This window comes from Micromys minutus (genome assembly GCF_963924665.1).
Source record: "Micromys minutus genome assembly, chromosome: 14".
Classification (NCBI taxonomy): Eukaryota; Metazoa; Chordata; class Mammalia; order Rodentia; family Muridae; genus Micromys; species Micromys minutus.
In genome coordinates this window covers 7,846,246-7,868,350 of record NC_137983.1, presented here as the reverse complement: position 1 = coordinate 7,868,350, position 22,105 = coordinate 7,846,246, and the positions used below count along the sequence as shown (strand labels likewise).

The 22,105-nt window shown below is 36.9% G+C and overlaps 1 protein-coding gene across 1 annotated transcript in view; it reads right to left on the bottom strand.

The window, feature by feature from the left end:
• The window catches only part of TLL1 (tolloid like 1), a gene marked incomplete at both ends in the record, with an annotated part of 187,307 nt that overhangs the window by 6,938 nt on the left and 158,264 nt on the right, over nt 1-22,105 (bottom strand). Inside the window, 4 exons of the mRNA XM_080928277.1 lie at nt 2,463-2,676; nt 12,991-13,118; nt 15,368-15,493; nt 20,641-20,821. Coding sequence (XP_080784403.1) covers nt 2,463-2,676; nt 12,991-13,118; nt 15,368-15,493; nt 20,641-20,821 — 649 coding nt within the window. The remainder of the gene's footprint in view (nt 1-2,462; nt 2,677-12,990; nt 13,119-15,367; nt 15,494-20,640; nt 20,822-22,105) is intronic.

Sequence of the window (22,105 nt, the reverse complement as noted above, 5' to 3'; positions counted from 1 at the left end):
ATATACCCAGCAGGCGAAACGCAGACTAATTTATGTAAAGTTTCATGATCATTCATCTGAAAGAAAACATTTATGAGTAACAGGAAAGGCTAACATTCAAAACATAACAGACATATTGATCAGAATAAATGAGCACACTGGGGAAGCCCAGATTCTAAAGTCAATTGTCACTGATATTTGTAGTACTTTGGTTGACATTTAGGTTCCAGCTTCAGATTTCTTATACTTAAAGTGACAGACCAAATGAATAATACCAAACTCCCATGTTTGCTTTACCATTTGACTGAGGCTAGTCACTGTGTTATTTGAACAGATATAAATTAAAACAAGCCTTCCATTACACTTATTTAATTTAAACATAGAATTCAATCTTTACCTATTGCTTCAAGGAGTGATGACATGTGTACTAATTTTTGTCTTAATTCTATAGTTTTAAACGAATAAAATACCTATAGAGGGAAACATTAGGTTAGAAGGTGGTCAAACTTGGAGTAAATCCGTTATTAGATATGTGGTTGCAAACATTTTCAAAATAATTAGCCATCTACAAACTCAGTTTCTTCGTCTGCAAAATGAAGATAATACAGCTGATCTCAGATAGTTTGAGAGAATTTATATAAATTGCTTTCATGATCACCGGGGTAGAAGTTACAAACTACTTGAGAGGTGTCATTGGTTTTACACCTGTCAATACCATCAAGACCATTTGTGTGTGTATGTGTGTATATGTGTATATGTGTATATGTGTATATGTGTATGTGTATGTTCATGTGTGTATATGTGTGTGCATGCACATATGTGTATGTGTACATGTGTGTATGTGTGCATGTATATGTGTGTGCATGTGTGTGTTTGTGTGTGTGCATGTGTGTGTGCATGTGTGTGCATATGTCTTTGTATGTGTGTGTAATGTGTGTATTTGTGTGTGCATATGTATGTGTACTTGTGTGTGTTCATGTCTGTTCCTGTATGTGTGTGTGTGTGTGTGTGTGTGTGTGTGTTTGAGAGCCACCAACTTTGTATCATCAGGAATATTCAGAAGGTGTTATGGGATACCAATTTTTTCACAGCTTGAGTACTTGGCAAATTAACAAAAGTGCATCTAAAACACTAATTGTCTAGAAAATTAACAGAAAATGTCTATAATTTAATTTTTAAAAGCACAACACTTATAACTGTTACAAGAAATAATCAACTAATATTATTGTTAAGAGTCAAATGATCAATAGTGCATAAAATGCCACTATTTTAACAATTCCCACTTTCTCAGAGTTAATTGTAAATCAATTATGCAGCGAAATAAAAACACAGAAAGAAAATATTGTTCAATAAAATACTTAACACACACAGATTGCTAAAAGAAAATTAAAGAACACTAAAGCAATTACAAAAATAAAAATATAAAAAGACAAATACTTCACATAGAGATATGCATTACTCTTACATCACCCTATGTAATATCTCAGTATGGCCACCAGGTGTCATCATAAGCTCAATGACTTACGAATACCTATGATTGACTTTCCCCTAAAATCTGAAAGGAAAAGGAAATATTCCTTAGAGTGTTTTATGGACCATGTATTTAAATTCGCCCCATGGTATTAATAATTTTATCTTAATCAGTTTTCCTCTACATATTTATGCTTTTCTTAAGTACACTTTTCTCTAAATAACAAAAAGTCAGGATTAGGGAAAAGATCACACCAAAATACAAGTCGGGAGAAATGGCAATCCGTTGAACAAAGAAATAAATCCCCAAATCCTCCAACTTCTGAAAAAGCATCAAGTTAGCCAGAATAGTTTTCAAATATTCCATGTAACACATTTTAATGGGATTTTACCAGCTGTAATGTTTACTTTTAATGGGCAGACTGATAGAATGTAGCAACACCTGAAAGTCTCAATGGGAGGTTGTGTAGATCAGGTTGACCCTGTGTATATCTGTTAATTACATTAATTAATATTAATTAAGCTCAGAGTGTTTGCCCTACATTCTGGACAGGGGATGCTGGCCTACCTAGTTATCTGGGGGAGATTGTGTATGATTCAGAATGGAAGGCATGCCTTTCTTCTCTCTGTTCTCATGTTGGAATGCAACTATCTGCTTCAATTTCCTGCCTTGACTTCCCAATAATGATGGATTGAAACCTGGAATTGTGAGCCAATGTTCTTTCACCCCAAAGCTGATTTTTGTCAAGAGACTTCATCACAGAAATAGAAATGTAGCTAGGACTTCAGCTACAATTATAACTTGAGGTAATTCTATTAATAAGGCATATCTACACAACCAATTCAAAGAGTAATAAATGAGAGGAAAGTATAGTGGTATGTGCATATATATCCATATGTGTGTGTATATATATATATAAACAATCAAGAAATCCATTAGTTTATATGCTAATTTAAAATTAATTTTTAAAAAGTATTTTCTTAGAATAAAAACAGGAAAATAATTTGCTGACCTGTGGAATGGGTGGCTTGAAATCCTTTTCTTTGAACAGAGGCATCAGAAATGAACCGAATAAACATTTCATTCCCAGTAGCCATGAGGGGATCTGGTATCTTGCTGCCACACAGTCGGCCAAGGATTGGTGACTTCTCTGTTTCTCCATCAAAAATTTCCAAGTGATCATAAGCACATTCTTGATGTTGCTCAACCTCAAACTCATTGAAGGCCTATTTAGGAAGAAGGACATTATTTTTCTAGCAACAAATCATTTAACTATTCTCTAGGGGAAAACCAACTATTAATAAAATGTGTTCATGGTAAGCCCAGACATTGATCCAAGGAGCATATCATTGAAAGGCTTGGGAAAGCTGTTGGTTGTGACAGGTCAAACGTGGTGTTGACCTGTAAAAGCATAAAGACAAACATGAGGTGTCGGTGTAGCTGTTATGCTTCCCAGAGATCAGGTATCCTGCAAAGGCTCTTTGTCTTAGATTTGACTCCAGAAAGAGCGATTCCGTTCAGAATGGAATCTGTGGAACGTCACACTAACTCTTACATTCTCAGCATTAAAGCTGATTTATACGTTTGTCCACCATCAAAATAAGCACAAATTCCATGGCAGAATTCGAACTGGAACAACCATTAGCTTTACATGGTCCTTCATGACTCATGGCCATTGTCTGCATTTGATCCTCTGAATTCCGTCATATTTTTCCCTTTCCTTCATGTTATATTTCACACATGTACACATTTGTTTATACATCCACATGCTACTGGCTAGATACAGCATATCAGAGCACATGTGTTTCTTCTCATATTCCATGATTCTCAGGTTCCATGATACAGCTTCCTATGACACATTCTAAGTCCCTCCATTTCTTTGCAATTCTTCCTTTACAGTTGAGTACTATTCCTATGAATATGTAATATGCATGCACCAAAGTATCATTATCCACTCTTATTTTGATAATCAACTCTGTCAATTCATTGCTACAGTGAACAAAATAACAATAACTATCATATGATATTCTGAGGAAGAAAACAGCTGTGCCATATGATGATTGTACATTATTTTTAATTTTGAGAATTCTCTATACTGACTCCCATAATAACTATACTAATCTGTACCCTATCAATAGCCCATAACGGTCCCCTTCGCTTCACATTCTTGCCAATACCAGTTTTCGGATCTGTCGATGGTAGCCATTTTGGGTAGGGTAAAGCATCTTACAATAATTTTAATTTGAACTTCCCTGATGGCTGGGAATATTGATCTCCTCAAAAACAGTTATGGGCCATGTGTGCATCTTTTAAAAAATACAATACATTTACTTGTTCATTTGTTGACCTGCAGTTTTAGTTCCATTTTATTTAATTTCTGCTATTTTTCGTAAATTCTGAATACCACTCTCTTGTCTGTTTTTGTTTTATTCTGTCAAAAATTAACAGTGTCTAGAACTGAGTTTTATTTTCTGGTGCTATATTATATCTCACTGTTCTTCATGTTTATTCTTGTGAAAATATCAGGCTGTGCCCTTGGCAGTTGTCACCACTGTAATTAGGTCTGCATGAAATTTAAATTATTATGATAATTATATCATATGTATGATAAGTTAAATATTAGAGAAAATTCATCAGAAGCAATGGGGTAAACATTATACCGTGGTTTCTTTTGATTATCACAGTGAATAAAAATTATTTTACTATTTACACTAAAAAGATCCCCATAAGGAAACTCATATATTTTCAAAAAATAAAAATGTTGTAAACCATTATAGCTTAATAAAGAAGAATTTTGACTATATGTCATTTTAGTTAATCTTACAAACCATAGTATTCTAAAACACTAAAATAAACACTCTGTTAAGCTAGGATATTTAAGTGTATTTTTCTGTTGAATACTGTTTATTCTATGACAACTTTGCAACCTTGCCATGTTTTGCTGTTATTTATTCCATTTAAAAATATCCTACTTGAGGCAGAGAAAATGACTCTCCAATGACTAGTGCAAACTAAGATCCAAACCATAGGCCAGAACCAGTACCTGATAATATTAATGATACTGTTGGCCACACACAGTGTCCTAGAATGTCCTCTGAGAGCCTCCACCCAATAGCCAATGCAATCAGATGTAGATCCTGGAAGCCAAGCATTAGATGGAGCTAGAGAGTCTTGTAGGAGGGTAAGGCTATGGATTGAGGGACCTGAAGAAGACAAGGACTCCATAGAAAAACTTATACAATCAGCTAACAGGGCCCCTTTGAGTGTTCCCAGACACTGAATAACCAGTCAAAGACTGGACTGTGGGCAGGACATAGGGCCCCTGCACACATGTAGTAAAAGTGCAGCTGGATCATGCAGTCCCCTTACAACTGGAGAGAGGTTGTCCTTGACTCTGTTGCCTGCCTGTGGATCCTGTTCTCTTAACTGGGCCACCTTATCCTGCCTCAGTGGGAAAGGATATGCTTAGTCTTGACATGGTTTAATGTGCCAGGGTTGGATGATATGGGGACCTCCCCCTTCCCAAAGGAAAAAGAGAGGCAGAATTTGGGGAATAGCTATGTGAGGGGGGACTGTAACAAGATGGGGGCTGATATGAGAATGTAAAATGAATAACTAAATGCATTAATGCAAAAGTCCTGCTTTGCTTCTGCAGAAATGTTAAATGTACTAAATTAAAACTAAAATTTCCCTAGACACACGGCACATTAAATCCCAAAGAAAGATTAATTAGAATGACCTGAAAATAGTATTGTCCAAATATTTAGTCATTCATACTTCCCATAGATTATAGGTTATTTGCAAAGCTAATTAATTGTATTTCTCTTCTTCTTTGGAATCCTTATAGATCCATGAGAAACAAACAAACAAAAAAAAAAAAAAACCAAAAAAAAAACTAGCCAACCAAAATAAACCAACCCAGTACACTTATTTAAGTCTACAGAGTAAAGCTAAACAGCATGATGTTAAAAAAAATACAAAACATGCATCAATCAATAGTTCTATAATTCTTGTAGTAAATTTGTGCATTTTTTTCTTTGAAGCAATTCTGGAAAATTATAATTGCCATTATAATTAAAGACATACTAAGAACGTGAACTCTCACTGCTGGCCTATATGTATGCCACACTAAGCTCGAATCCATCTTCTGCCTTTGGAAGAGAAAAGATGAATGAAGCAACTGATACTAAGGAGGAAGTGGGAGAAAGTAATGGAGTTACTAAAAACATCAGGAAGAGAAGAGAAGGGACAATTTATATGTTATGACATTGCAGACTACTAGAAAGATTAACAAAAATACGGTATCAATGAACATGAGATATTGCTTGTGGAGAATACTCTGAGGCAAGAGCAATGCTCAATTCATATAACCAAAAGCACTAGAAAATACAGCATAAGGTTGGCTACAGCACAAAGAACCTCACCAGAAATCAGAACTGCATCAGGAAACAATGAATGAGAAGTAAGTATCAGAAGCTGTTTACCCTTTGGTGCAGCAAGCAAAGCAGGCAGTCACGGAGAAGAGTCATGCTATGAGTTAATTTGTCAATCTCTATAATCTAGGGCTTGAGTGCAATGAAATAGACACAGTGTATGGGATGCAGAAGAGCCTCAGTTGACGTCTAGATGCTTGATTCCATCTGTCAGTTCATTCACCTAACTCACCACCACTCTCATCTCACCCTGAAAATTTTGTTAATGTAGCCAGTCGAACTTTCTGGTTTTATGCCTTTCATGAGATGTTATTCAATCAGCCTGTTACAACTGGGCACACATCCACATTCCTAGTATCAGCGCGGAACTGGTAAGAAACCACTAAGAGAAAAATTGGCTTTGCTATAGCCAAGTTTTTTATTAAGTAGGAAACCAAGCCTCTGAATTACAAGAACAATATTACCATAAAATAATAAAACATTGTTTCGGGAAATCAGTATCTGAAAACCATTGTATGTTGTACTGGTTTCCTTTATGTCAACTTGACATGAACTAGAGTGGTTTTGGAAGGACTCTCAGTTAAGGAAATGACTGCATGTGATTTGATTGAGGCCAAGTCTGTAGGGCATTTTCTTCATTGATGGTTGATGTGGAAAAGTCCAGCTCAGTGTGGGTGGTGCTACCCCTGCAGGTGGTCCTGGGTGCTATGAGAGAGTAGGTTTTTCAGGCAGTGAAGAGTAAGCCAGTAAGCAGTATTAGTTACTTCATGACTTCAGCTCCCGTTCCTGACTCGAGACATCTGTTTTGAGCTCCTGACCAGATTTCCCCCAGTGATGGACTATGTTGACCTGGAAGTGGAAAGGTGAGGCATGCCCTTTCCTTCCTAAACAGCTTTTGAGTGATGTCTCATCACAGTCCTAGAAACCCTAACTAGATCGCATGTCAAGCAATTACCATTTCTGGCTGTGAATTAAAGTTAGTCTTCTATAGATGAGGAAACATGGGAATCTCCCATGTGGAGTGGAACATTTTGTGAAGGACTGGGGAAACGGTTGGATTATGTAAAGAATACCCCATAAATAGCAAGAAGCATATCAGAATTGACTTAGTGAATGTGATCAGCCCATTCACTGCTTCACTGGAGAGTGAGTGAGTAATTCACCCCTTAGTGACATTCAGGATGTTTAGAGTAAATAATAATATCTGTTTAACAGAACAAAGTTAGCATCAAATAAAGTGGTGGTGACCCTCTTAGGCTGGGGGCATGCTCATACAAACACTTATCAAGAGCCAAATGGCTGCAGCTCTCCATCAAATTGTGACTGGAATCAGACTGAGTTGACAAAGAGTTAAATTATTCAGAGATTCCACAACTAATATGGACTCCCTGGACTCACGTAGCTCTCAGTCATTAAATCACTAATGAATTTTCCACTTGAAATAAACAGCAGCTTGTTAGGCCAACCATAGAGAATGAGGGTGAGGGTCCTTATCCCCCAAATCAACCCTAAAGTAAGTTTCATGCAGCTGCATAGAAGGTCGGAGGACTTCAGGTAGAGATCCCAGAGTCTGGCCCTTTGCCATAAAAACACATGTATACATGAGTGTCAGTATACAACTACTTTATCCAAATTTGAAAAACTAGGCTATACAGTTATTGGGGGAGCTTCTCAGAAATAAGAATGCCTTTAAAAGTACTGCCTATACTGCCGGTCATAAGGTGCACTTTGAATCTGAACTGTCCTTCACAGATGAATAAGTACATGTGTGCTGCCTGCTGGTGCTGCTATTTTAGGGAGACTGTGAGACATTTAGAGCATGGGACTTCACGGGCAGAATAGGTCAGTAACGCAGGTCATTGAAGGTTATACTAACTTCTGGTCCTGCTTCTCTGACTTGTGGTTCATAGTAATGTGAACAGCCCCTATCACAATGTTCCAACACAGTGACCTGAGCTGTTCTGCCATGCCTTCTCCACCATGCTGAAATAAATCCTGTGGACTCGTTAACCAATATACACAGTCTTCTATTTACCTTGTTTTCATTTCAAGTTGTTTGCCACAATAGTAGCTAATAAATATGATTCACAGTGCAATTACAGGACACGCACTGAACTGTGAATAGATACAGGACATTCAACCAGTTTAACTGTTTAAAGCGATGCTATTTTACTTTATTTTTTCTGTAGTACAGATTTAACAAGGGCTTCAGAGATGATGGGTGAGTGCTCTATCAGTGAGCTACATCTCAGGGTCCTAAATTATTGTCTTATGCATCTACAGCCAACAGAAAGATTGGATACTAAAACCATCAAGACATATCCATATCAATATTCTTTTCTACAGTCTTGAAGAGGGGAGTAATCTAGGTTATATAGGAAGGCTATAACACAAGAAGGCACCATAAATTCTGATTAGAAAGCCTAATACACTTTAATAGAACTAAGATTAAGGAGACCACTTTAAATAAAAGAAAACTGAGCCCTCGTTTTGCTAATGGTCTGTACATGGAATAACCACGTGTCTCTGGAAATCCATCCTATTCCATGGATTTTTAATGTGTAATGGAAGCTTACACTATGTCATCTTTTTCTTGCCCAGGCTACAGCATCTTCTTAGACAGCATCTACTGAAGTTCTTTCATTCACAATATAGACACTGGGGGAACGACGGGGCCATGCAAAGCACACGAACTTTCACAAAGAAGCAATAAAATGATGAATATGATGTAGTTTGTCTTAGGTGAACTTTCAAACTAAGAGATTTAAAGATTCCCAAAAATCCCCAAAAATAAAAATAAGAAAAAAATTAAAAAGAGAGGAAAAAAGAAAGGAAGGTAAAAAGGAAGGAAGGAAAAAAGGGGAAAGGAAAAAGAAAAACATTGAGCATCTGTGAGATACGAACTCTCTTTGGCTTTGTATTTTGGGTGAGACACATCATTGGATTCAAACTAAACATTTGAAAGGGAAGGATTAGAGACCAATGTGGAAAACAGCATGTGCAACACAAGCCCAGGCATCTGAGGAGGGTAATTTCTATTCAGGAACTCACTCATTGTGTTATGGTAGGAAATTCTATCACTTGTGTGTAGATGTCTTTGCCTTCTACATATAGAATGTGGGCTGGAGATATGGCTCAGCAGTTAAGAGCACTGTCTGTTCTTCTAGAGGTCCAGAGTTCAATTTTCAGCAACCACATGTTGGCCCACAACTAGCTGCAATGGGATCTGATGCCCTCTTCTGGTATGTATGAAAATAGAATGCTCATAAATGCAAAATATATGTACGTGTATATATATGACCTAATTTATATAAAATAAATTTTTAAATAAAAGAGTAGAGCTATGGTGGCACTGGAAAGACATCCTCAGGAAGGTCAAGAAAGTCTAGAATTTCCTTTAATTTAATAAGAAGTGATTTGAGTTGAGCTGATGTCTCAGGGTAAAAACACTTGCTGCACAGGTCTGATGATTTGAGTGCTACTAACTAGAACACACTTAAAAGCCAGGTAATGTATGCATTGCTCTTGTGCAGAGATAAAAGGCCAAAACAGAATATCTCCTACATCTTATATACTGGAGCTAAGATAGCCTATCTCAAACAAGACAGAAAGGCCGGGCTAGATACATATAAATGGTGCTCCAATCTTCCTACATGGATTATGGCACATTCCTAAATACATGAACAAACACATATATAATAACACATCATGTACATCACACTCACACACACACATACACACACACACACACAAAGCAATTTGACCTTGGACTGTGAGGAAATCATACTAATTTTGTTATCTAAGTTATCTAGTCTAAGATATTTCATTATGGCCACATAACAGACTAACAGAATTGAAAAGTGTTGCCATGAGTTAAATATGAGTACTGCAAAATACTAAAATAATCAAATAGTGCTTAACAACCTTTTCAGTCAACCCGAGATACATGAAGAAGTAATCACTGAAATGGAAGTTAGTTAGATAGCAACCATTCAAGATGGACTCATAGGTCAGTGTCTTGCTCAGCCACTTTTAGACACAGTTCCTTTTGCAGCACATGAGAACAAATACAGACCCACAGCTAGTCAATGTGCTGAGAGTGAGAGACACTGGAACCCTCAGTATTCAACAAGATGTCTCCATCAAATCCTTCCATTCTTAGCTCAGGAGAATCCTGAGGAAGAGGAAGCAGAATAGTGTAAGAGCCAGAGAGGATGGAGGACAGCAAGGCAGCAAGGTCTTCTAACAAGATCTATGAACATATGAACTCATAGAAACCATGGCAGCATGCATAGAGCCTGCACACGTCTGGGACACATGAGGTAGCAGCATTAGGAGGAGGTATGGAAACATGCCTAATCCATAACCCAGAAGTTATCTCTAACCAGCAACCACTCACAAATGAAAATCTCACTGGGTATGCAAACCTCATGCCCAGCTCAGCAGCAGCAGTTGGCCAACACCAAAATGGGTTCTGTAACATTTTTGGAGATTCTCTGTCTCATAATGCTTCACCAAGGAATTTTTAATCTTACATGTTTTTTGCATAGATATCATAATTTCTGTTTTTACGGAATTTCCATGTATCGGAACTTGCATGTCTCTGTGTTTCTCTTGCTCCTCTATGTGTTCTTTGTGACTTTTCGTTGTGTCCTTTCTTTCAGTTTGTTTTGTGCCATTTCAGTTTGGCTTTTGGTTTATCTTATTTTATTTAACTATTATTACTTTTAGATACTTTTGTATTTTCCACCAAGAAAGAGTTTTTTAAAAAGGGATTTAAATTTCGATTAGAAGGGGATGGGGGAGATCTGGGCAGATTTGGGGAAATGGAAACCATAATCAGAATATATCGCATAAAATATATTTTCAGGCTGGAGAGATGGCTCAGCAGTTAAGAGCATTGACTATTCTTCCAGAAGTTCTAAGTTCAATTCCAAGAAACCACATGTACAACCATCTGTAATGTGATCCAATGCTCTCTTATGGTGTGTCTGAAGAGAGCAGCAGTATACACACATGCATAAAATAAATAAGTAAATCCTAAAATATATTTTTCAGAACGAAAAGAGGAAAAAAGTTTTGCCCACGCTGAAACTCAAAACAAATCAAGTAACAATAATTAAGAGTATAAAAGTGTTGTGGAATAACAGACATTGTCATTTCAATCTTAGATAAAGAGATACAGTGTTACTGATTTCTATCCTAGGTAAGGAGACACAGTGTTACTCAAGTGTTAAGTGAAGAAATGATTCACTCAATGGCAGATGCTGCAACACAGAGGAAAGACATTCAGAGAAGTTTATAGAGCAATAAGTCTGACAAAATTAGACTATCACACACACACACAAGCAAGCCTAGGTACTGTATTTTCAAAATTTTTTATTTAAGGAAGAAAATTTTGAAGGTAACCACAAAAAGTAATCATTATATATACAAAATTGAAGACACATCCTTCAACAAAATAATAAAAACTATAATATGCAGAAAACAATGGGGAAAATATTGAAGGGGTACAGACAGAAAAATACAATTGTATTAGAACTCTATGTCCAGTGAAATGTCTTTTAAGAGTGAGGCTGCCTGTGGCCTATGAAGATTATTAAATGTATCAGCTTAAAGAGAACGGTTAGAATATCATACAAAAAAAACTACATTTACTTTCTGTAAGTGATCAAGAAAATCCATATTCCCTATTCCCAACACCCGTAACTGAAAGCTTTCTATTAATCCCATTTGGTCTGGAAGGATGACTCTGTCTATCAGCACCTTGGACAGGAGTAAAGCATTAAAGCAGTACCAGACTGTCATCTCAATGTCTAAGATCCTTCACCTGAGTAACAGAGATATGACAGTTCTGGAAGGTCTCTTACAAACATGACAAATAAGAATGACTCTTGTGTCTTCATTTCTGATTTCATTATAGTGCCATATTTCAGTAAATTCATTTTATAGATAAAGAAAAAGACCCACAGACAGGGTCTAAAGGAGTCCACCTTTGTGATTGCAACTGGAAGGGGAGGGGAGATGGGAGCAGGGCCGGGTAAAGGGATAACATCTCAAATGTAAATACAGAGTATCTAATAAAAAATAGATTTAAAAAGGTAAATTTTATAATAAACATTCTGATTGGATTGGTACTGTGAACTATTTAGAGCAGTGGTCTCGTTCTTAAGTATTTTTCTCATTCTTGTATTGTGATCAAAGGAAGCCTAGTGAACTACCTGTATATACACATATGTAGCCAAATATTTACATTAATATATGCATCATAGTTTAGTTTCTAAGTGTTAATAATGTAGAAAATTCATGCCCTATAAAACTACTATTATTTGGAGACCAGACAGGAATTTAAGTCCCAAAGAATATGCAAGAGAAGAGTAACTTATAGTCATTATTTGAATTAGCAATGCAAACATAATTATTAAGATAGTGTAAAGATGTAAGAATTCCATCATCAAGCTTTATAGATTGAGGCTGGTGAGACGGCTCAACAGTTAAGAGCATTGGCTGCTCTTCTAATCCTTCAAATCCCAACAAACACATGGTGGCTTGCAACAATCTATGCAAAGATCTGATACCTTCTTCCTGACATGCAGATGTTTATGAAACAGATCACTCATATATTAAATAAATATAATTTAAAAATACTTATAGATTGTATAAATTAATGTTTTATCAATCCACAAAGCAAAATTGATTTTATTTTTTAAAAGTCAGCCTTTGTTTATGAGGCAAATAGAATTTATACAATAAGAACACATTATATACTTTTTAGGTGAAATAATAGTCTATTGTTTTCCAGATGAATATCTGCCTTTGTAAATATTACTTCGTTTATTCTCCCATTTATAAATATAATCACCTGTAATGTTAGGCTGCACATCCTAATGCTTATAGCAATTTTAACAATGCCCTTCAAAGACACCGTGGGAGAACATGGCTTTTACCACGATCTGGGAAATCAAGCATGTATCTTGTGTAAGTCGAAGGGAAAGCCTGGGAAATTGACTCATGTCAGTTCAATAAAACATTCTTCCCCATTCTCTGTGGGTTAGGAAAAAACAAGACATGGACAACCAGCTTTATCGAAGGACGAGAATCACTTACTAATTTGATGCGGTGGCCAGGAATAGCACTGATCCTCCATGTGCACTCTTTCCTGCTCGGATACTTGTCTGGCCAGTTGGGACTGGTGATGAGGCCACTCGGGCTATGGATCTTCTGCTCACATTCGGCTGTGCCAATAACAATAGCATGAGTTGGTATTGAGTCTACTGCAGGGGAGGCCAGAAAACACGCAGCTGATTTGCCCCCTTCTCTGCTGACAGGTTGCCCTGCAGGCTAGCTAATCACCGCAGCATCCAATGCTGCCATTTTCCTCTGTGTAAAACATCTGTTGCTGCACGTAGTCAGGCAGTGTTTGTAGTCTGCATCACTGCAGATATGTGCTTGCCACAAACCACACAAGTGTCTGAAACAACATGAACTCCCATTTTAAACTACTGAATAGGAAATCTCAGACTTCAGGAGAGCAATGTGCATCGGAAATGAACCATATCACCACTGGGCCCCAGGATAACATGTAATATATCACCACAAGGAATAGCCAAGGCCAACGCATTGTCTTATTTCCTGTTCTTTTTCTTCTGTGAATGGGAACATCCCTTAATGATAATTAACATCGTTAAACCTTTCTATGACTCATGATTATATTTTAATCTTTCCCTTCTGTAGTTAAATGTCTACACTGCCATTTTAGCTGGCAAAATAAATTAACCCCAATGTCTTTTGGTGGAATAAAACTCTAAGTTGAAAAATAAACAAATTGCTACCTACTTTGAAGGGAAACTCTGAAATAATGTCAATGAGTGTTCCAGTAAATTACCATATTGTGTCACTATTTTTCCCAAAATTGGTGTCACTATAGATAAGAGCATGTTTTGGAGACCTTTCATACATAGATACTATATGTCTTTCATTGCACGGCTCCCCAAGAGTCCATCCCCAAACTGAATTAAGATAATTTCTGTTCCTATCATTACAATTTCCTCCCTTCCTAAGAGACCTGCTATGTTTCACTATGTTCTCATAGGAACATTTAATTTCAAAGGAAGAATTGGAGGACAAAAAGAGAAAAAAGAAGAGGAGGAGGAGAAGGAATTATTATTATTATGTAGCAAGACTGTAACTTTATCCAGCAAGCATCAGGCCCAGAACGGCAAGAAGATAAAATTCTGAACTGACAACTGACTTCTATTGCCCATGTTTGGGCTTTGAACTATGAAACATGGCATCTGTAGGATCTGCAACAGCAATTGCAAAGGTGGAGTCTCCTTGCTAGGCAATACAGCACACATAGAGGAAAACTCAGCTCCTTTCTGGGCAATAAAAATGAACCACAAATAAGAAGTATCTGGAAATCATTATGTCTAACAGGAAGTTTTCTATAAAATAAGTTACAGAAAGCTACTGTCAGGAACAGATTTGAGCACGGATTCAGCACATAATCTGTAAAATCTGTTTTTCTTCCTCGGGCCTTTTGTCCCCGTCTTTGATTTAGTTGCATGCTCCACCAAGTTATAAACATCCTGTGCATAGAGAGCAAATGTCCTCACTTGTGTATGGTTCTGCACAATGCCATTATCTCATGAAAGAGGAAGAAAAAATTCCCCTAGGTATGACTTATGTAAAATGAAGGTCGATAAGGATATCAAGAATTCTAAGATGGATGCAGATGCTGCGCACGGGGCTGTTGATTTTACAAAGACTCCTCTATGATGGTGGCAGGTATACAATTTCCCGTTCAAGAGAAGCTTGTCTCTAATCTAAGTGGAGAATTCCACATCAGAAACCCCTAAGGAAAAAGAACTAAGTAACTGCCCTGGGTTCCGGTTTAACTCACAGGAGCCAGAATGCAATTATTTAAAACCGTGTGAACAAAAATCTAATGTGTTATTATCATATTACTAGCATGCTTCCCCCCTAAACTCTTGCTTAAAACTTTAAGTGGCACAGAGTCTACCAATTGAGTTTGATGTTTATGATATTTAAAAGAACATCACACATGTAGGAAATGTATGACATGTTCTGGGAGGAACATCGCACCCAGTGTAAACCATTTTGGAGGGGTGTATATGTAGAGAAATCTCCCTTCAAAGACCTGGAACCATGTGGTTTAATTGTGTCTGGAACAAGGTGCTGTAGACACTTCTATGTTCTATAAATTTAAGTCAAATGCCTTCCATGTGTGAAGTGCAAAACCCTTGGGTTATTTAATAGGGTGTCCAATAGCATCCTTCGAATCTCCAAGCACCGTGCAGAATTTCCTGGTTGGTTTTTGTTGCTGTTTTGTTTTGTTTTGGAGGTTTGGATGGTCAGCCTCGGTGTCATGTACAGGAGTGATTAACTAACAACACGGGAACCATGTTTACTCAGCCCATGTGAGACCTGAGGTGTTGTCAAGACGAGATTGTGTTTCCCGTACCTTCCTTACAGTCATGTTTGTTCTCATGCAGCACGAACCCGTTCCGGCACTGACATGTGTAGCTGCCCATCGTGTTGACACACTCGTGCTGACAGCCACCGTTATCCTTCGAACACTCATCCTTATCTGGGAGAGAAATGAAGCCCTGTTTAGACAGTAGTTTCTAAAACACACAGTATCAAAATGACTTCAGTTCATTGTGGTAAACTCTGAGCTAAGATAAAATAAGCCACATTTCCTGCTTTTACAACATAAAGCAAATAGAATTTCTGGTGCCTTAGTTTAACTCATCCCTTGTTTGTATAGGACTCTTGGACTGTGGGTTGTGTTTCAGAAACTGGCTGGAATTCTGAGCACATTCACTTGTGGTATGAACTGACATTCTGGGAGCGCCGCTGGAGGGCTTGGAGTGACTTCCTAAGAGGTTCCAAGTTTGTTAGTGTTCAGCATTTGACAGCCTTATTTGTGGTGGAGAGAAAGTTTTGGTAGAAGCAAGAGAACCTTTATTTTTCAACTGATCTTTAGCATTCACTACCAGATTTTTGGAAACAAGTTTTGTCTGTAGTCTGAATAAAGACCATAGGTACAAGAAGACACTATTACAGCCACAACAGAAGCTAAACACGTTCCTAAGACGTCTGCAATCACTCTTACAATTTGCTCAGCATAACTATGGCAATTTATGAAACAATCTGATTCTCTTGATTTCAATCAGATCAGTATTTTCCCTGCAGAAGTGACCTAGAAGAAATGTGTTTGTTGTTAATAATCTGAGAGCAATTTAAAAATATTTTGTTTAGTATTTATTCATGAATATAAAAGGTTTGGATCAAATCTATCTCATTCTCTTCCCTCTTGTTTCTTTTATTGGCTTCCATCAATTTTCACTTCAACTTCCTATGCTCTACCTTACAATATTTTTGTTATTTTATTTATTTATCTCAGTTTCTCTTCTTCAAACCTTCTATCCCACTTCTTCCCCTCTGCTTCTATGAGGGTGCTTCCCCACCCACCCACCCACCCACCCACTCACTCCTGCCTCACTGCCCTAGCACTTCCCTACACTGGGGTACCAAGCCTTCACATGACCAAGGGCCTCCCTTCCCATTTGATATGAATGCCTCCAGAGAGGCTCTTCCAGACCCTTAACAATACAGATGCAGATGCTCACAGCCAATCATCAGACTGAGTATGGGGACCTCAATGGAGGACTTAGGGGAAGAACTAAAGGAACTGAAGGGGTTTACAACCTCATAGGAAGAACAATAATATCAACCAACCCTCACCCTACACCCAGAGCTCTCAGGAACTAAACCACCAACCAATGAGTACACATGGAAGGACCCATGGCTTTAGCTGCACGTGTAGCAGAGAATGGCCTTACCTGGCTCTAACTTTAAAAATGCCCACAGAAACCAGTCAACATTGCTAGTATGTGCATGGGTAGAGATTCATCCATTGGAGTAAGGGCAGCCTACTAAAGGCCACAAGCTTAGGAAAAGCTGACTTTCCATAGCAACCATCAGTTGCCAAGAACTCCTCAACTAGGGGGTGGGACGTAATAGCCACGTTCTTCCTCCATGCTGGGACTTTTTGTGACTAGAGTTTATACAGATGTTGTACTGGCTGTCAGAGCTGCTGGGAGCTCAAACAAACAACTGTTGTGTGCAGGAAGTAGTTTTGCTATAGCTCTCTGCTGCCTCTGACTCTTAGATTCTTTCTGTCCCTTTATCCTGGATCATTCCTGATGCTTGAAGTATGTTTGAAGATATAGATGCCCCATAAGAATCAGGAAGTGAGTAAGGGTCCATGAGGCATGTGGTTATCTGAGAAAAGGGAGCTTTAATGCAAGTGATTTGAAGGGTGAGGGAATAATGGAGAAAGACAGTTTAAGAGGTGGGTGGGATGGTAAGGCAGTGAGTAGACAGGTCAGCACCTCACACTAAGGAACCTTGAGAAGGACATATAGAAAGCTCCTATTGTAGACACCTTCTAAAATATGTGCATACGTACACAAAAACTGAGTTAAAACTGAATTATCCTATAATGCTTTTGTAGACACACATAGACCATCAAACATAAAATATTAACTTATAATTGCTTCTGACTAATTTCTTATTGTGAAAAATGGAAAGCTTCTGTCATTTTCTTAAATTAAACATTTTATGCCTTCCTTTGTCACATAAAAAAAGAATTGATACATAGAAATGGATTAATTTCTCTAATGTAAAAGTACCAGAAATCACAGATGTTAACTCTCTGCTAAATTTTCTAAAGAGTCGTTTTTATCTTTTTCCTTAAATATAGAAGCCCATATTTAAAAGCTATGGCTGAAAAAAATAAAATACCTGTGATTATTTTATTAGGTGAAACAAAAAATATTACAAATATATTCTTTTACTAAATACATTAACATTTTAATACATTTGTCTGTCTTTATTCCTCTGCATCACTTCTGGTAAGAAAACTAAATTTTTAAATAAAAATAAGAAATAAAATTTATTTTATTAATAAATACTAAAATTTCTATTAATTTCTATTATTAAGCATGTAGAAATGACTACATGTATTATATTCTTGATTAGCATTTCATCATGAAATAGCAAGTTTTGAGATGTAAGAATTAAATTTTCAGACTATGCCTTGAGAAAAACAACTGTGATCACATATACAAGCGTAGCATTGATATTCAACTGCATGTCTTAAGATAATTCAAAATTAATTCAACTATACTTCCATTTTTATAAGTATTCAGTTAATTAGAATGTAAACAAGTACTAACATTCTTTCAACTGTGAAGAGGACAGTTTGTTGATAATGCTTCTTAGATTTAGAAACATTTTGATTAATGTGGAAATATGTGAGGTGAGAGTTTTTCCCTGAAAGTTTGTTCACATGTAATTCAGAAAAGGACACGTACAACATCCACACTCAGTGCATCTGTACAATAATACACTTATTCATGGGCACTTACAAATGACACTTACTCTTGTTCGCATGTGTCTTGTTGCCCTAACTACACACACACACACACACACACACACACTCACATACACACACACACCTACACACACACAATATGAAGAAGTTTATATCCAGATCTCTACTAATAATCCATAATATACAATTTTAGATCACAAATTCATTAAATAACTATGATACAAAAGATTATACGCTGCACATTTGCAGTCATATATTTATTATATTCTATTATTATTACCTTTATTACACTAACAAAAAGATTCAGGAATTTAGGTTTAAAGTAGATCTAATTATGTATCCAAATCCAACATATTTTAAAGCTTGGCGTTGACAGATTTCTAAAAAAAACTTTCCATAAACCCCAAACAGAACATTAGAATTTTCTTCTCCCTAACAGTTACTGTGAACTTTACTAAGTGGAAACCTATTAAGAGACATAGAGTGCCCTTTCCCCTCATGTCCTAAGGATGCTTAGTGTAATGGGTTACTGATGCCAATTGTCAAAGTAATGATTGTCTTTTGTGGTTATGCACATGGCCGGAAGATCAAGAAGGAAAAAGGGAGAAGATCACACACTGTGACATGAAGCAATGCATTAATCTCTTCAGTTGTCTCAGCTCACAGATGAACACAAATGAGTACAAACCCAAGCTAGGACTTCTGCTCTTTCTGGATCTTAATCAATCAGCACATTCAGCAACATCACTCTAAATAATAATCTTGTCTAAGGCTTTTTAAAATTAGAGTTGTACAATTTATATATACACCAAATTTTCATTAGAGGATTGGCATAAATAATAAATTTAGAATCGCTTTATGAACATATCAGAAAATGTGCATTATAGAAAATTACTGATTTTGGGTGCTGCCAAGCAATGGCTACTTCATAAAGCTCACAGACCACACATGGTCACATGTGCCAGATTCCCAGATGTGTGCCTTTTTACACCCATGTCACAAGACTGAAACAAAGGCATTTTATACATCAAAGCTGCTGTTAACAGAGTATTGCCTGGCCAAAGTAACAGTAAACTTAAATCTAAAGAATCTATAGAGTTAATCATACTTTGGAGTCAGTGTTTGGTTAATAAACCTTTTTAAAAACTTAGAGATGAAATGAACACTTGAAGTAAAATAAACAATCTTAGATGTATTGAATAGTTTACATAAATTTATTCATTTCGTAAATTTAGAGTAGGATATTGAAATTCTACTTTGAATAAAATCAATCCTAAATCAGTGATTGAAAAGACCTTTTAAAAGGTAATTAAATCTGAGAGAAAGGAGGGCTGAAGTACAGGGATGTAAAATAGGGTGACATGAATCTCAGTGGCGCTTGTGGGCCCCCAACTTTAATTATACTGAGCACTCAGGCAGACCTGAGACTTGCAAATCTCATTAATTCTACACAGAGGAAAGATGGCATAAACGGAATTTGATTTAACTCCATATAAGTTACCTAATGTTGAAACATCACTGGGATTCAGTTGTGTTAAATAGATCTCTAGCTACACAGGCAGAAGAGAATTTTATGGTGAAGTTTATTACAACCCATTTTTGAGGGCCAGAAGAACAGTTCTACAAAAAGAGAGTCAAGACTAGAGAGAATACGATTTGCTCATGTTTCTATATATTTTCTATATATTTTATAAGAATTAAGTTTTTTACATTTGAGCTTTGCATGTAAAAGTGTACTTTTAACTACTTTTAAAGTATTCTCACAGTCACAACCCATTAAATGTTAAGTGTGGTTATATTTATATAAAATATAAGTTAAAGTACTTTTATATTTCTATGAAAAGCTATAAAATTATAAAAGTGTAATTTATGCAAATTATATTTTTTTATACTTATCAAGTGATTTCCGTAGAAACTGGACAAAATATGACATGAATCTTAGCCAAACATATTAAAGAAATATAAAACGGGAAAACAAATTTAGTTTTCAAATGAGATCACATTTCCTGAGTCAGTAAATGTTATTTGGAAAAATCTACCAATTTGGGAAGGTCTGGTGCTGTTATTAGCACACACATGTAGGGAGTAGTCAGAATATAACAGTATTCTAGTCATCACGCCAGACTTTGCTGTATCTAAATTTTATATGTGAGCAATAGCATTTCTCTGGGGCCTATGAGACATATGTATACTAACATTGGCATTACTCAAACTGCCAATCATAGCTCAGGGTTCCACGTGCCTCCCGCTTTCCAGAAGAAGAGACAGCAGTTAAAAGCACTACACACTGAAAGACAGGAACTCCTGTACAGACAGCATGTGCACACTTCTACCTGAGAAAAAATGTGCTTTGAAACCCTTCTTGGATACAGTGTTGTCCGATTTGAATTCGATCCTCATGTTGTTGAAATGGGAAGTGACCACTTCAGGCACGTCAGCGCCGCAGAACTTGCCGTGTAGCTTGGACTCAGAGGAAAGGCCACTCCAGATCTCCACGTAATCATATTTGCAAACCTGCATGAGCATGGTTGACGTGATCACCAGTTAGAGAGAATAACAAGATTGACATTTACGCAGGATACACCTGCCACGGTTTTAGTTCATTAGTCCCACCGTAGTGCTAAAAGGAATAACTCATTTAAACAAACAAACCCAGCAGAAACCAACTGTGGGGCAGAAGACATGGAAGTTCATCAAACTTACTGTGGAAGAACTCCTGGAGTGGCATGTACTTTTTTCAGTTTACTTGTAGGATTCATAGCATGTGTTTTTTACATATATATATATACATATATGTATATGTATGTATGTATATATATATATATGGAGAATTATGATGAGCATTTGTCCAAAGACTGGTATCATGGGCTGAAGATAATCTGCCCATTGCTGCCTTCTTTTAAATTTTCTTTTAAATTTTGGAACGAATTAAGAGAGCATTTGTCACATCTTATCCGACACGGATGACAAAGGCATAAACGTGCTTGGCATGTTTTTTCCTGAAATGACAGCTAGCAAATAGAAGTCATCTTTTCCATTTTGGGAACGAACAAAAAAATTCTTTGTTAAGATTGTTTTATATTTCATGTACAAAGGCATAGTGATATCATGTGCTGTGGCTTAGTAACCGTTCAGAGTGGGGTTGAGAGAGGCGCTGTGTTGGAATCATGACACTGCCCGACACAGCCACACAGCACCAATCCTAAGGCCAGGGCGGAGATCCACAGTAGTGTGTAATACGTTCCTATCTTTAAAGCTGACTCGGAGGTTGGTGTTCCTTCCTTTCCTGCAGGGTCAGGTACTGCAGGTTATCCCACAGAACATCAACAGGATTGTAAACAAAGGCTAAATCTCTTAGTGGAATAAGCCATGGATTTCTGACAAAATAAAGTAAGCTTGTCTGATTTATTTAGCTAGCTTCGTGAAAACGCAAGGACTCAGCTGACTGCCAAGTATTCTTAAGCAATTTTATGGCCTCTAACAGATGTTTCCACTGCACACTTTTCCCAAGCTCAAACAGAGAATATCCTGTCGAATTCATCGTGCATGAAAAACTTTATTATATAAACGTGTAATTAGCAAGGGTTAACAATGCATACAGTTGAACCCTGGGGCATGATCTGTACTTCGAAGTATGTCAACACAAATCACTGGGAGTTTTTTGTGATATTAATTAGGTGCTAAATAAACAAGCCACTACAGGGAAAGAGTGAAGTAATTTTTCTAAATGCTTTGTTAGCCTGTAATATCTGTTTAGAGGGAAATCCATTCTAAACACATGTTTCAGATGCTGAATGT